Here is a 17,877-nt window from a genome sequence, read left to right on the forward strand (position 1 = left end):
CTCAGCCTATTAAGCTAGCTTGTACGTGTGTTGTTTGGATTAGAGTCACTTTGCAGAAGTTGCTAAAAGTTGGCAAATAAATTAAAAAAAATTGCTAAATTTGTTGCTAGGTGCTTTTAGAAAAAAAAGTTGCTAAGGTAGTCTGAAAAGTTGCTAAATCTAGCAACAAAATTAAGTTGGTAGCCTTGTTTATACTTTCGCAATTTGCTTGGCCCTACGGCGTGAACCTGCTTACTGCGCACGCTCCTCAGTAAAGTAATGCTTGATGTGCTCTCCGTGCACTCTGAGCAATTGTTCTCCAAACCATCAAAAAGCAGCGATGAGAGGAATTAGTTTGCCAAATAATTTCGTCTCGTGAACACTCGTCTCGTGAGAAGTTTGTGAATAAATGGATTTCTTGACACAACCCCATACCATGACAGACCCTGGCTTTTGGACTTTATGCTAGTAACAGTCTGGATGATCTTTTTCTTCTTTGGTCCGGAGCACACGGCGTCCATTCCTCCCAAAAAATACCTCAAATACTGATTCATCTGACCACTGTGTGATGGTCCATCCCAGATGCCTCCGAGCCCAGAGAAGTCGATGGCGCTTCTGGACACTGTTAACATAGGGCTTCCTTTTGGCACAGTACAGCTTTAACTGGCATTTGTGGATGTAACTACGTATTGTGGTACTTGACAAAGGTTTGCCAAAGTAGTCCTGAGCCCATGTGGTGATATCGCTTATAGATTAATGAAGATTCTAGATGCAGTGCCGCCTGAGGGATCGGAGATCACGGTTGTTCAGCTTAGGCTTGCGCCCTTGTCCTTTACGCACTGAAATTCCTCCAGATTCCTTGAATCTTTTAATTATGTTATGCACTGTTGAATGTGAAATATCCAAATCACTTCCTATCTTTCTTTGAGGAACATTGTTTTTAAACATTTCAATAATTTTCTCACGTATTTGTTGGCAAACTGGCGATCCTCGGCCCATCTTTGCTCCTATAGGATTAGACCTTTCTTTGATGCTGCTTTTGTACCAAATCATAATTACAATCACCTGTTGACATCACCTGTTTCAAATCACATCATTATTTAACCATTTTACCTCATTACTAGCCCTAAATTGCTCCTGTCCCAACTTTTTTTGAAATGTGTTGCAGGTCTGAATGACAGGAAAGGATGCATATTTACAAATTACATGAAGTTGACCGGACAAAACATGAAATATTTTGTGTTCATATTGTCTGCAATGAAATACAAGTCAAAGTAAATTTGGAAATCACTTCTTTTTTTTATTTGCGTTTTCCATACTGTCCCAACTTTTTCTGATTTGGGGTTGTAATTGATAGGTGATGCACAGACACGGTCCGTGTCCTGGTTAAAATTGCTTATTTCTCTGGATTTAAACATTCTTGGAAACATTTTGGATAATGTAAGGACACAAGTCAACAAAATATATAACATTGTTCTAGTGGATTTTAATCCAAAAATCTTACATATTGTGCCTTTTAAGTAAGCCAAGTAATAAGTCATTCTGAGAGGCTGTAAAAGCCTGTTTTGCAGTTTTTCGTTATGCCTGGAGAAGTGGATGGGTTAATTCCTTTCTCCCTGATCAAAAGTTACCTTTCCTTCTTATACCCTGAGCAAAGTATTGTTAAACAGGAGTGGAATACAAACACCAGCTGACAGGAAACCAAAAGATAAGGCAAATGGTTGGTGATCAAGGGGAGAAGTAGGCCTACATTAACATATTCTCCTCAGTGCACATTAAGCAATAGTGCCTAGATTGTACATTAGGATACTTGAATATCTCTATAAAGTACATCTCAATTCAGTTTATAAGCTGTCAGATGAGACCAAACATGCAGTAACATGTCAGAACACACACAAGTAGATAAACAGTATGTAGTGGAAAGAAAATTGTACAGATGTGTTGTTGAGGTGTAAACGATTCCACAGACAGAACCATCCTGTGCCTGGAGTGTCCCAACAGTCCTCAATCAGCATATTGATGAATCCATTGCATCACAGGCATTAGCATATAGTGACAATGACGGCCATTGTCTCACGTTTAATTCACATGTATACCTTTAAAGGGATTTCTGAAGTACTAGGGCAGTAAAAATTTCCAACCATATTTGCTCAGCCCTACAAAAGTCATTCAGGTTTGGAACAACATGAGGGTGAGAAAATTATGAAAATTTTAATGTTAATATGCACTGTAGATTTTCTACCAAAGCTCTGCCATGGGTTTAGCCTGGTTAAAACCAGACCATTCTCAGTAGGCAGAGCAAATCTAAATTTGCCGGAAGTTGTCTGGGTTTTCCCAGGCTACCATGGGTTAGGAATGACAAAAAATATGAATTTGACTTAAATCTATACATATAAATCTATTCATATACTAGGCTTATATGGAAGAATTCTCAAGAAGAATGGGGAGACCATGAAGCATAACTGTTTGCTTGACCATAACAACCAGTGTATTTTATCAAAAGAGACAGATTAGCTTTATTAATAAACCACTCTGTGACAGACTTATGACAGAAATGCATTTTTTAATTCAGTATCCTGTAGCTGTTTTGAGCCTGGTGCTCTTGCGCATGTGTGGACGAGAGACACATTTCCGACCACTGTAACAAAAATAATCAAATTCGGCAAACAGACATAATTGAATTACTTAAAGAAACAGTTGCACCCTACACAGTAGAAAGAAAACTTCAACAGACCACAAAAAATGAAGATTAACATTTTAGTGAACAGTGTGGGGTGTACAGGGAAGTCTATGGCAGCTGAATAAAAGAAGGTAACTGCATGAAAAAAAGTCAGAATTGCAAAATGTAAACTCTCAATTGTGAGAAAAAAAGTGCACAGACAGGGATAAAATTAAGCCAGGATTAGGCCTTAGTTAAATTAGTACATTTAAGTAGCTTTTTTTCAAACGTGCCTTAGAAAAAATAAACATTTACGATGTGCATCTTGAGACAAAACAATGGCACTGACATATTTTAAAGGGATGGTTCACCCAAAAATGAAAATTAGCCCACGATTTACTCACCCTTAAGTCATCCTATAAGTGTATATGACATTCTTCTTTCAGACGAATAAAATCGGAGTTTTATTACAAAAATCCTGGCTAATCCAAGCTTTATAATGGCAGTAATAGTTGCTCTGTTTTTGAAGTCCATAAAAAAATGCATCTGTCCGTCAAAAGACATGCTCCACACGGCTCTGGAGGGTTAATAAAGGCCTTCTGAAGCGTAAGAAAAATATCCATATTTAAAACTTTATAAAGTAAAGTTTCAGCCTTCCGTATTCAATTTATGGAAAAAGTGTTGAAAGTGCCTCTGCCGATCGAAAGACTAACGCGACCAGGTACGCTCGTCAGACATCGCGGACGCATCTTGAATTGCGAGAAGGCACTTTAAACACTTTTCCACGGAAGGCGATCGCCGAAACTTTACTTTATAAAGTTTTAAATACGGATATTTTTCTTACATAAACGCATCGATTTGCTCCAGAAGGCCTTTATTAACACCCCGGAGCCGTGTGGAGCAGTTATTTGATGGATAGATGCACTTTTTATGGACTTCAGAGCAACAGTCACTGTCATTAGTAAAGTTTGGAAGAGCCAGGACTTTTTAAATATAACTAAAATTTTATTAGTCTGAAAGAAGAATGTCATATACACCTAGGATGACTTAAGGGTGAGTAAATCATGGGCTAATTTTCATTTTTGGGTGAACTATCCCTTTAAAATATATCAATGCATGTTGCTTTCAGTTGATACAGCTCAAACATGCCGCTTAGTGAGCGGGGGACTAGCTTAAGCCTTGACTGTGAAACCGGCCAAAATAGTCACAATTAAACTAGTTTTAAAACCAGTTTACTCTCAGTTGCATTCAGGGGCGCCGCTAGCAATTTTGGGCCCTATGAAAGAATATGAAGTTGGGCCGCCTACCGCACCATAGCTATCCAAAATTTTTGTCTGCAATTTGATAATACTGGCCAATTAAGCTCTGTTCGCTCAACCCAGAATGCCCCAATTGGCTGATGAACCATTGATTCAAATTAAGATACAATTTATTCAAACAAAACTTAATGAAGTGGTCATAATCATGTCTGACCCACTCCATGTCTACTCCTGGCATTGCGCAGCTTATGATGTGTCCTTTTTAACTCATGCTGTTCACTTTTCATAATCAACATAGATTGACAGATTGACAACATATACATACAAAATAACATTATAATATGTAAACATAAATATAAAACTAAACACTTTTTCTTAATGGCTACAACAATTATAGTAGCCTACAGTACAGAGAAATTTCATGTCGGAGTGGGCTTTGAGCAAGTGTCGTTTTACCCTTGAGTGTGAGCGGTTCATGAGTGGAGTGTTTTGCTGGATTTTGCCGGAAATGCAGAAATAAGACATAATTTTGTTATATTTGTAACTCTTTGGTAGATTATACATTTCTATTACATTACTTCTAGTACTGTACTACTAATAAAACCAATCTCTGGGGGCCCCAAAAGTGATTGGGCCCTTAGAATTGTCCTAACTTTCCCCCCTTAGCGGCGCCCCTGGTTGCATTCATATGTGATGAATTGTTGTTGGTGGTGTACATTTTTCCTAAGTGTCAGTAGCTCATCTCATGTTTCAAGCATTTCTGCAGTTACTTCCCATCTCTCATTTCAACACACTTCACTTTCAATATGCTTCATCTTCCTCGTTTAGTGCTTAAAGTGATAGTTCACCCAAAAAATGCAAAATCTGTCATTTACTCACGCTTATGTTGTTCCAAACCTTTATGAGTTTCATTTTTCTGCTGAACACAAAAGAAGATATTTTGAACAATATCAGTTGACGGCACCCATAGTATTTATTTGTCCTACTATGGAAGTCAATGGCTGTCAACTGTCTGGTTAACAACATTCTTCAAAATATCTTCTTTTTTAGTTCAACTGAAGAAGGAAAGGGTTGGAACTATCCCTTTAATTCTGATGTACAGTGTAAAACTTGTTTAAGATATGTAATACAATATGAACTTATAGTTAGAAATGATTGTTTATTTTTTTATTGAACTAGCCTACGTCAGCTATTTTAACCGCCATAAAGCCGATAAAGGCAATTGCTAAAAGAAAACAGCTGACTACGGTCATGTGACAGCAATAGCGCCTCGTGTCATATGACTTTAATGCAGTCCCTCCTTCAGCGCGTGCTTTTATTGGAACTTTGTCTTGTCCCTCATCATTGTTTGTGTCGGACTGTCAGACGGACGAAGGCTAGTTTCCCATCTCCAGTGGATGTCTGTCGCTTCTTTAGATAGATTGCATTATGTGGCGTCTTCTAGCTGGGTTTGTGCTCCTGCTGTGGGCTGCAGGTAAAGAGAAAACAACATGACAACAGGAAGAAAACACAAACGCGTTTGATAGTTCATCTCGTGATTTAATGACTGCGATACATTTCCTGTGCTGTTTTTAGCTCTAAACATGTTGAGACAATGGTATATTTTAGGCTTAGTATTCGTAGTGTACAGGGTTGGGGAGTAAAGAAATGTAACTTAGTTAAGTATTTATGTGCGTATTTAATTTCAGTTACATTTTAAATGGGTGGTAATCAAATTACAGTTGCATCCGAAAAGTATTTTAGATTACCAAAGTGAGTACTTTTTTTATTTTTTATGTCATTTATTTAATTTAAACATTAATGTAAACTGTAACAGGCAAACAGTAGTTGGTGATTCTCAGACTCTGACTCTGCTCATTGGTTTCATACCCCTTGCAGAATATGCAAATTTTTTTTTTTTTATAATTTTAACCAAATAAAAGTTTGCATGTTTTATTTAGTACTGTCCTAAATATAAGCTATTTCACATAATGGATGTTTACATGTACTCCACAAGACAAAATGACTGCATTTATACAAATTGCCACATTCAAAAATGTTAATACCCTTGAATCTGAACTGTCTGTCTTTACCTGGATGATCCATGACTGTTTTCATGTTAAGTGTTTTGTTTAGGTAATTGCGACTTTTTATCTCACAATTCTGACTTCTTTTCTGAGAATTTTGAGATATGAATTTGCAATTGCGAGGGGAAAAAAAGAAGAAAAAAGGGGGGTTAAAATGTTTTTTTCTCAGAATTGCAACTTTAATACAAAATAAAAAAGGTAATTGTGACTTTATCACGCATTTGTTAGTTTAAATATTTCATTTCTTTCATATATAAACAATAGAAATGTATAAAATATGACAATTATTTTTATATTTAGTGGCGGAAACAAGCTTCCATAAAACACAATACATTAAGAGCAGGGAGTGAAAACTTTTTTCTTATTTTGTTTAAAGATCATATTTTTAAATTTAGTATACTGCCCTTCAGAAGACAATATAAGTACAATTGACACTGTTTTTCCAATTCAAAAAGTTTACACATGGCAGATCTTAATGCATTGTGTTATTATTGTTGAGCGTCATTATTTATTATTTTTTTTCTAAGATTGTCTGCATTTTTTGCTTTAAGAAATATTGTGGAAAACTGATGTTATTTAAAATAATATGCAGAGGGAAACCAAGTTCTGTGTTTGGTGGTCCCTTTGTGTTACAAGCCTTATTAGTATTCTAAAGTATTTAGATTATGTTACGAAACTTGTGTAATCTAACGAAATGCATTACAAATTACTTTTTAAAGCATGTATTTTGTAATCTGTAATGAAATACAATTTAAAAGTAACCTTCCCAAACCTCATAGTGTATCTATGGAGACTATTATGTTTTTGTGTAAGCAAAAGCTCTCTCTGTTTTCTTCCTCAGATGCCACACCAGTTGGCGGCAGAACAGTCCCTGATTTTGGAAAGATGTATCATGTCAAAGGTATATTTCTGCCTAATTACACAGTACATCCCAAATTCAGTATGTTACATGTGCCTTTTTTATGTAGGTATGCTCTCTTTGCCTTATGCTGAGATAAAGGAACCGTTTGAAGCTTGGTACGACCTTAAGGGGAACAGAAGTCGCATCGACTATTACCATGGTCAGTCATCGTCCATTAAAATCAGGCAGTATTGAAATGGAATAGATTATGTATGCACTTTCTCCTAATTGTTTCCATCTATACAGGTCAAGTGTGCACTTTTTTTATTGGAAACGACTTGGATTATGGTGCCAATTACAAGATCACACCAGTTACCACTGAGACCGAATTCAATACTATGAAGTGTTTCCAGCTTAATGGAACCAAGGAGGATCCAATACTTCCACAGGCAGCACTGCCTGATCTGCAGGGCTTTGAAGTATGTACTACTTAAAGGGCCAGTTCACCAAAAAGTGAAAATTCCCTCATTTACTCACCCTTGACATTATCTTTTTTGTTTATCAGTGGCTAGTGGTTTTCCAAAGTTACTAGCCACTCAGCATTTTCACTGACCACAATTTTAACATCGGTAACATGGGGGAAAAACTGCCATATATATATATATTTTTAATGTCTCATAATTTGGCAGTGTGTCACTCGCTGTCAGAGAGATGAGAACGAGAAAGCGCAGCTGGTATTGTGTATCTATTCTGCGGAAAATGAATATTGGCGTTTCAGATATTTCAGTGTCAATATAAAATTCAACCCATCAAAGTGGCTGGTAGGAGTGATTGGTTTACACGCCACTGCTGAAATACACCCGCATTTGTTAATGTCAACTTGTCAAGCTCTGCTCATGTCATTCAAACCAATTCAACAGTGAGGCTCTAATGTTTATAAAATCACTGTTTGTTTTGCAGTTTGAGAAGATGGAGTATTACGCAGGCGTTCTGTGTGAGGTCTGGAAAAATGTCACACAAATTGGTCACAAGAAGAACACATATCGTCTGTGGGTCACACGTCCAGAGGGAAATGATTCCCCGGCCACCCCGTGCCACTATGAGATGATGGGCTACAACACTCTCTTGGGGTCCCACTACGACAAGTACATTATTGACTACAGTGACTTCAGCCCTCGAACTGAATCGGACATTTTCAAACTACCTGGAGGTAAAAAAAGATCAAACGCATTCAGTGACATGGCATGTTTCTGCCACTTACAGACCATCTAATCAAATGCTGTCTTGTGTGTTTAGGTATGACCTGTGGTGACTTTCCTGGTCCTGGTGCGGAGCATCACTTATTGGCCAACCCCCTTCAAGACCTGGTCCACACCTCCCCCGTTGGCCACGCCCACCGTATGTTTGGCCACTTTAAGGAGAAGTTTGAGCGTCAGTATGAAAGTGAGAAGGAGCACGAGGAGCGCGAGCACAACTTTGTACATAACATTCGGTGAGGAAAAAAACAGCATTACACAAGATTTGGTGATTTGTAATAAAACTGGGAAAAAAGGCCTCAATTATTTTATTGCAAATCTATTTTTATTAAACAACATAGTTTGAAAGACGGCTGTATTGTGAATAGTTGTTAAGCACAACAATACAGCACAACATTGATTGCTTTTATACTATAAAAAGTATTTTTTTAAATATTAGAGGCACACGTTTTTAGGAGTTTTGTTATTTACATTTTTAAATGACATATATTATGTTTGACGACAAGCAGAATCTGCTGCCAAATGGTTTCTTTGTTTTGGTTGCATTATTATTATTAATAAAATGATAAATGCTATTTTTTCAAGCTTTTAATGGGTATATTATTGGTGTCCGTCTGTGGCACCTAGCCTAAAATAGTCAGTTTGTTTTAAAACATAAAATTTTGGAGGGAAACATTTTTTGTTTTGAAATAAAGAAGCACATCTTTGATGAAATCACAAAAATATATGGGGGGAAAAAAATGCATAGGCCTTTTTCTTGGTTACAGTACATATAGACTATCAACTATCTAGAAACATAAGAATATGGAGCAATAATAAACTATACAATTACATAATGAGAAGTCTGTACTCTTGATTTTTACATCCTGTTCTCCTTCAGGTATGTGCACTCTATGAACAGAGCTGGTCTTTCGTTCACTCTCTCTGTCAATCACCTGGCCGACCGGTCGCAGGAAGAGCTGGCCATGATGAGAGGATGTAAAAGATCTCACGTTCACAGAAAGGCTCAGCCGTTTCCCTCTGAAATCCACTCTATAGCCACCCCTGATTCGATAGACTGGAGGCTGTATGGTGTGTAATTCTTGTTCGTATTTGTTGAGTTGTTAAATGTGAAGTCAGAATCTTTCTACACATGTTTAGTGTTGCAGGAGTGATTCAGATGATACACACACTTACTGTAACATATTTTCAGGTGCTGTGACGCCAGTGAAAGACCAGGCTGTGTGTGGATCCTGCTGGAGCTTTGCCTCCACTGGAACACTAGAGGGAGCTCTTTTCCTGAAGGTAAAACTACACAACAAACTCCACACTCCATAGCTGTGGTTGAAATCAAGTCATATACCCTCATTCACTATTCCCTACATTACTCCACTAATATTGTCCAGTTGAAAAAGTGAGTGAATTCGGACACTGACTGTCCTTCTCCTGGAAGGGCTGGCGCTTGCATATTTTGTGTTTGCTGTTTGATAATCATTTGAAACTTAGAAAACTGGCAGCTTCAGTTGTAATGAACACATTTATCTTGAACTCTGTCATTGGAATTAGCATGTATAAACCTTAATCAAACTATCTAATAATCAATAAAAAAGGAATTTATAGTCAAGTCACCTTTATTTCTATAGCGCTTTTCACAACACAGATGCTTCAAAGCAGCTTTACAGTGATGATAGGAAATTAATTTTGTTTTAGATGAAAAGCTGAAGTAAGTTTTTGATTGATTAATTTCTGTTGTAAAAACTGATTTCAAAATGTAAAAACGCATGAAGAAACTATATTGCACAAAATGAAAAATAATGTAAATATTATTATACTAAGTGTTAATACATTTTTTTTAAGTGCATTTAAAAAAAATAAGAAGCATGATTTCATCTCTTTAATGTCTTAGTGTGTGTTTTGGTCATAATTTAGACTTTTTTTAAAATCTAATTTCAGCTTATCTCATAATTAGGAATTTTAATCAAAACTTAGATTTTTAAGTAATAATTTTGACTTTAAATCCATTTATATCAGAATTTTTAAAGTCCTAATTTCAGCTGTTCATCTCACAATGACTTAGCATGTCATATTTTCGAATTTTTATCTAATAATGAGGGCCTTTAAAATCATATTTTCAACATTTGATCTTATAATTATGACTTAGCATGTCGTATTTCCGACTTTATCTCACTATTATGACTTTTAAATAGTGCTGGGCATCAATTAAAAAAAATTAACTAATTAATCACATTTTTTTCTGTAATTAATCGCAAGTTTTTTATATTAAGTTTTTAAAATTTTGATATTGTAATAATTTCAGTTACTCTCCAAATGAATGTATAAACAATTTAAAGACAGCATATTTTAAATATGTGTTGTATTGTCATCTTTTTATGAATGAAGGCCAGTATCACTGATACTAAAGTCTCTATGAAACATTAATGACGTTACATTACAGTATAACTGAAAGCTCCCAATTTCAACATTTATTAGGCTTTAAAAAACAACTTTTAATTTAAGTGAACTTAAAACAATCTTTACATAAACCCAAAATAATAAATGTTATATTTACCCATGGCCTTCCCTGTTATACATATACAGAAATGTAATAGTTATCAAACCTTCCTTAACTGCATAAATAATAAATGAAATATAGATGAATCATCATTAAAGCTACAATTTTCTCTGTTCCCGTTGTTCGTTGATGAACATTAATGACAGGCATCATCAGTGCTACTGTCACTTTAAGATCTGCCGCGGATCTGACGCGCTGTCCCGCGCATCTCATTTCCTCACAACTCTTTAAGTTCATTTAAGACGTTATTTAACTAATTTAAGACTCCTAATATGAGAATACTCAAAATCCTCTGTGTTATTGTTTGTTCAAGAGCAAAAGAGAACTCGATGTGAGCAGGAAACTGACGCGAGTCTATCTATGCGTCGAGTGTGTGTGTGTGTCAGTGTCCCTTGATTAGCTGACATGAGACGCATCTACACAGACAGGACACTGACACACACACACACACACACACACACACACAGACAAGACACTGACACACACACAGACAGACAGAACACTGGCATACAGCGCGTTCTCTTGTGTCTTGTCGCGCTTGGAAGCACATGAATAAGAGCGTGATGATCATGTAACGCTAAGCAAAAATGGATATAAAAATTGACGCTGCGTTATTTGCGTTAAATATTTTTAATGCGTTAAGCTGAAAAAATTAATCGCCAGCGTTAACGCGTTAATTTGCCCAGCCCTACTTTTAAAATCATATTTTTGACTTTTTATCTAATAAGGACATTTAAAATCATATTTTCAACATTTTATTTATTAATTATGACTTTATGATCAGTAATATGGTTGAATATTTAGTCTTCCCTGTATTACACTGTACCACATCAGACATATATGCCTGATTTTGTATAGTGATTGTTTTTAAGACAAAATTGTTAAATTAATGTAAACAATGTATTGAAGTGATACTGCTGATTGCCATGGATATAGCCATTGTTGCTGATATGGCATTAAATCATAAATAAGTACCACATCAGACCAGTGGTTTGGAAAATAAATGGATGGATGATTCTGCTGCAGGCGCCATCTTCTGGCGAGATGTAGGAATTCATACAGTGCATTATGGGTATTCTCTAACCGGTGAGTGTACATCAGCTGTACACTCGTCATTGCGGTGCATTATGGGATTGAATGAGTACACTCGATAACGTCCACTATGGTTTCGGACACCACTACAAATGGCTGTCCCCTCAAATAGTGCCCTATTTATGGTATAGGGGGGCGATTTCAGACATAGCCCTTTTGTAAGAGTGAGCATGACCATTTTAAAGGGATAGTTCATCCAAAAAGGAAAATTCTGTCATTTACTCACCCTCAAGTTGTTCCAAACCTGTATGCATTTCTTTTCTATGCTGAACAAAAAAGAATATGGGAAATCAAACAGTTGATGGGCCATTTTGACTTTCATAGCATGGAAAAAAAATCTATATGAATTAGGAAATATCATCTTTTGTTTTGTTTTTTATTATCTTCGACTTCTGTCTTGCATAATGATAATCTTATGGTTTAAACTTAAAGGAATAGTTCACCCTAAAAGGAAAATGAAGTCATAATTTACTCACCCTGGTGTTGTTCTAATGCCGTTTGCCCTTCTTTCTTTTATGGACCGCAAAAGAAGAATTTTCAAAAAAAAGTCCCACCTGTGCTCGTTCATATAATGGCAGTGAATAGCAATCAGCGTCACACTTTTTTTTTTTTTTTTTTAAACGAAATATCACAGAATGATCCTAAGCGACACGTGCCATATAAGTGTTCTGTGGGTATACAATAGAATTTAGTAAAAAACAAACCAAATTGACCAAATGTAGTATTTAATGAAAATTGAACAAAAATCTTGACCTTGGCCATTGCACTGCTGCACGACGTGACCTCATTTGCTGAAGAGTAATTCATTTACATAATGTTCTCTCTTAAAATTTAAGCGAGTGTAAATGTCAGCATTATCATGGATGTCTAAAGGATTGAAGTCTGTCACGTAAAACAAAAGCTTATTAATCTAATTCAGTCAATCTGCCTTTTTATTCAAACTGTTACTCCTGGTCTCAGAGGCTTCTGTAAATACAGTATTTAGTTTGTGTAGTTACATTTCAGAGCAAAAATATTGAATGTGCCTTGGTGTCCTTTTACGTCAACTAGGTTTAATTGACTTAACCAAAGCTGGTGCAACCGGCCCCTGGTCTTTGCAGAGTCCAACTGAATGGAGTTTTTACCTCACTGACACCGATTTGAACTAGTCCTTGTCTTTCTCTCTCTTTTAGACGGGACAGCTGACATCATTGTCCCAGCAGATGCTGGTCGACTGCACATGGGGATTTGGGAATAATGGTTGTGATGGAGGAGAGGAGTGGAGAGCTTTTGAGTGGATCATGAAGCATGGTGGCATTTCGACCGCAGAGAGCTATGGAGGATATATGGGCATGGTGTGTGTAAAAACATTCATCAGATCTATCCGATACTGGTGGTTAAAAGGGTCACTAATCAGATGACTGTGTGTGTTTCAGAATGGTTTGTGTCATTACGATAAGTCCTCAATGGTGGCAAAGTTGAGCGGTTACACTAACGTGACCAGTGGTGATATTGCGGCTCTGAAGGTCGCCATCTTTAAATTCGGCCCTGTAGCCGTCAGCATCGACGCTGCTCACCGATCCTTCTCCTTCTACAGCAATGGAGTCTACTACGAGCCGGCCTGCAGTGAGTCTTCACACATTCAGCCTCACTAACTTAAACCCTAACACTTGAACTGTCCTTTCCTCCATCATTATACCACATACTGCACTCTATGATTGTGTGATCGTATGTATTACATGGTCTGTTAACATATTATTAGCTTTGTACTTTCCAATATGTTGCCTTATCAATTTTTATTATTATAATTATTATTTATATATATATATATATATATATATATATATATATATATATATATATATACATACATACATACATGCATACATGCATACATGCATACATGCATACATACATACATACATACATACATACATACATACATACATACATACAGTGGCGGTTCTAGACCACGGTAACTAGGGGGGCCAGGCAGGGGCCACTTGTGCTTTTAGGGGGCACACGTTAACATTTATCTTAACCAGTAGTTAATTAGGTAGTTCACCTAAAAATGAAAATTCTATCACCATTTACTCACCCCCATGTCGTTCCAAATATGACTTTCTTATGTTGAACACTATTAACTTATTTATTTTATTAAACTGTTGTGTAAGAGCAGTAGGCTATCGCATTTGCAGTCATGCTATTCTGGGTAGAAAAACTTGTGTGATATTGCACTCGTTACTCATGTTAATGCTTAGTCTATATCATGATGTAAATGTGAGGGCGTTTTCACACTGGCAGTTTAGTTCGAATAATTGGTAATGTGAAAGTTGTCATGACCCAGGTGAGCTGAGCTCAGGGGAACTGAATTCGAGACTGCCTGAAGGAGATGCTCTGAGCTTGGTTGCGCAAATTGCGCTCGAGCTGTGCTGCGATTCATGGGAATATGAAAGCAACAGCTAACATACGACCAGCGGGCCAGTGGCGGACCACTGGAGGCAAAGTTGGCGGCCCACTGGCATTTTGCTCATTGTTTTCCTAGCGGACCACCAGCAGCAGCCACCACTTTTCCGACAGTGCTCCGCTACCGAGCCGCTGGTTTATATTACATGTTTTCTGGCCGCCCACGGACGATCCACGGGTCATATTATTCACAACTGGGTAATTTATAGTTAGATCCAATATAATATTATTTTATGCAATAATCAAAAACAAAATACACAACTGCTAATAACCATTGTATATGTATTTTATTGGATAGAGGCAACACAAATGCGTAACAAGCTAAACAAATGGAAATAAACATAAAATAACTAAACATTATGGTAGCCTATTCAAAATATGTACTTTTGTTTTTTTTATTTATATTATATATATATATATATATATAAACAGGATACATAATATTGTATTTTATATTATAAGATTAAGGACTCGGGTGCGCAAGAAAAGTAACCTGCGCATGCATTTTATCAGATGACGATGTATTTAGTTCAATAAAACACATGTAGGCTAAGGGATGATAGTGTTGATGATTTACCTTGGATACGAGCGAGAGGGAGCCTGCGGTGTATTCGCGGTTTAGAATGCGCTCTGACGCGGACCACAACAAACGTGCCCAGTGTAAAAACGCTCTGAGACTAAAACTCAAACGGGCATTTTTGCCGCATATCTTGAATTTTATGGACATTCTAACTAAGAAGCACTGAAATGGTTTGGTTAACAACATTCTAACTAATACAGGTTTTGGAACAACACGAGGGTGAGTTACATTAGGTGTTTTTATTTTCTTTTTGGGGGAACTAACCCTTTAACTTATTGCCGGATTATTGGAAGTCTTTTTTATTTGGCCATATACTGTATCACTCTGCAGTCTCTACACGTGAAGTAAAATCATTTTAAGTTCATTTATTTATTTGAAAAGTAATGTATCTGTAATATGATCATGCATGCTCAATTTATAAAAGTAAAACTAAACCATTTATTTTACATGTTTTGTAGCCTTCCTGCTCTCTGTTAGCGGACTCTTCGCAAAGTTAGCATGGACATAAAAACAAACATCTAATACTCTAAGCAACACTGGACAATTGGATAAAATAATATTATTTCTCGCTATATGTGAACAAGACTGAAATTACATTATTTTCTGTATCTTTTCTCGGGTATGCCTATCTGTCATATTCGCACATGAATGGTTCTTTCATTGCGTTGGTCATAATTTATCTTTGGCTGCATCTTCCTAATTCGGAATATGATCAAAGACATATGTGTTCAGTTAGAAATGAGAAATTTTGAAAAAATATATATTAACTACAAGTAGGCTAAATGAACCAAATGACTGAATGGAATTCAAAGTCGTCAAGTCAGTAAAATTAATCTACAGTAGCCTATCACTGCTGCGTATGGGTGAAGTTACACACAACACAACGTGTATAAAGAGAGCTTATTTTATCTATAATCAAGTGCGTAGCAACCATTATAGCCCGTGTTTTACAACTATTTGAGCGAATGCAGACTGAGTGACGAATCATTCATAAACAGACTACTTGCGTCCCACAGCGAGCAGCCTCCTCATTGCTTCTCTGCATTGGTTATTGGTTATGACACAATAAAGTGCTCTTTTCATCACTCACCGCCACAGCAAAAACCGCGCATTGCAATCAGTTTAACCAGTTTTTTGTTTGGTGCGATATGATTCCAAATTTAAGGGGGCCAGAAGGGGGGCCAAGCTTGTTGACACAGGGGCACCGGCCCCCCTGGCCACCCCCCTAGAACCGCCACTGCATGCATACATACATGCATACATACATACATATACATAAAATAAAAATATTATTGATATAGATAGTATTTTTCAAAATAGTTCCATCCGCAAAATGTTATTGCAGATTATTTTTTACATAGTGTGTACACACACACACACATACAATTTATTAGTGGAAATATATATATATATATATATATATATATATATATATATATATATATATATATATATATATATATATATATATATATATATATATATATATATATATATATATATATATATATATATATATATATATATATATATATATATATATATATATATATATATATATATATAATAATACTAGTTTATATACATATTTCTGAATTTAAAAAAAAAAAAAAAAAAAAAAAAAATATATATATATATATATATATATATATATATATATATATATATTTTTTTTTTTTTTTTTTAAATTCAGAAATATGTATATAAACTAGTATTATTATTATTATTTATTATTATTGTACATAATTAAAACAATAAACTATAGTGATCCCCCCCCCCTCCATCTGCAAAATGGTTTTATATATTCAATTGTTTCTTATTATTTTATTAATAAATTGTATTGTTTATAATGTTTATATTACTATACATATTAATATAAATAATTAACAACAATAAATTTATGTTTTCAACTGCAAAATGCTTTTATTTATATATATATATATATATATATATATATATATATAAATTTTTTTTTTTTAATAACAATTTGCAGCTGGAAATTTTGCACTTTAGTAAATGTCAGCGTTCCCTGTATACTAAAGTAATTTGTTTCACTCACTACATCCTAAAAAACATATATGAGAATATTAGGCAGAATTTATATTTCATACTCATGCATACTATTCAGAACACAGCAATGTCTTAAAGATGGCTTTAAATGAAGTATATAGTACCAACGATTCATGTTTCTATATCCACAGAAAACGGGATGGATGACTTGGATCATGCTGTGCTAGCAGTCGGTTATGGGATAATGAAGAACGAGACCTACTGGCTGGTGAAGAACTCCTGGTCGTCTTACTGGGGCAATGATGGTTATGTACTGATGTCTATGAAAGACAACAACTGTGGCGTGGCCACTGACGCCACATACGTTACGTTGGCCTAATACACATGTGTCCTTCAAAGAAATTCACACAAGGCAACAGAGGAATTGGTTTTATTGGTTTAATTGCAGATCCTGGATTCTGGACAGTTGATCAGTTTTATTGTGCTTCAGTCGGAATGTCAATAAATGGAAAGTCTTAATAACAAAATGCTTGATCATTGCAAAATCACATTAAGGCTTGCATTCCATCATGCAGCAAAAGTAACACTCATACTTGTCAACAGGCAATGGTCAGCAACTAGCAATTTTCATTTGATCTCATTGCAAAATCTTGCCTTTTACAGGAGGACCAGGCAGTTATGAGTCAATTAACATCTCATGACAGAGTAAGTCCTTGAAGTCCTAATAAAAATGCAGTGATATGAAACATGTTTTTGTTAAAGGGATAGTTCTGTCATTTTCGCACCTTGTTGTTCCAAACCTTTTTGATTTCTGTGAAACAAGCAATTATTATTTTGAAGAATCCTGTAAGATCCATTTAATTTAAATACAGTACATAATGACCATGGCTGAATCAGAAAAATATAATTCACTCCAAACCGTCTAATAAAAACTATTTGTTCACTGATCCCGTTCTTGAGTGCAACCCACTGACTCGATGATCTGGTCATGGCAGATTTTATCTGTGAATAACAACTTAAAATTTCAGTCGGTTCCTCATGCAGAAACTGTCAGGTTTATTCAGAAGGATTATAGTTTACTTGTTTGCTTTTCACACTTGTGCCTGGTTTCACAGACTTTGTGCACCACTGGTGCGCAG

At 35.8% G+C, this 17,877-nt stretch overlaps 2 protein-coding genes across 2 annotated transcripts in view; both read left to right on the top strand.

Annotated features, from left to right (window-relative positions):
* LOC307133915 (counting factor associated protein D-like) overlaps window positions 1-17,877 on the top strand; it is a 536,798-nt gene that overhangs the window by 43,661 nt on the left and 475,260 nt on the right. The window lies entirely within an intron of this gene.
* LOC307133902 (digestive cysteine proteinase 2) lies at window positions 5,177-17,686 on the top strand. The gene is made up of 11 exons (XM_079829234.1): window positions 5,177-5,371; window positions 6,805-6,864; window positions 6,932-7,024; window positions 7,111-7,283; window positions 7,765-8,014; window positions 8,101-8,296; window positions 8,941-9,131; window positions 9,253-9,344; window positions 12,876-13,037; window positions 13,119-13,308; window positions 16,930-17,686. The coding sequence occupies exons 1-11, from the start codon at window positions 5,326-5,328 to the stop codon at window positions 17,115-17,117; spliced, it is 1,641 nt and encodes a 546-aa protein (XP_079685360.1). The 5' UTR covers window positions 5,177-5,325; the 3' UTR covers window positions 17,118-17,686.

Source organism: Gobio gobio (assembly GCF_949357685.1).
Source record: "Gobio gobio genome assembly, chromosome: 11".
Lineage (NCBI taxonomy): Eukaryota > Metazoa > Chordata > Actinopteri > Cypriniformes > Gobionidae > Gobio > Gobio gobio.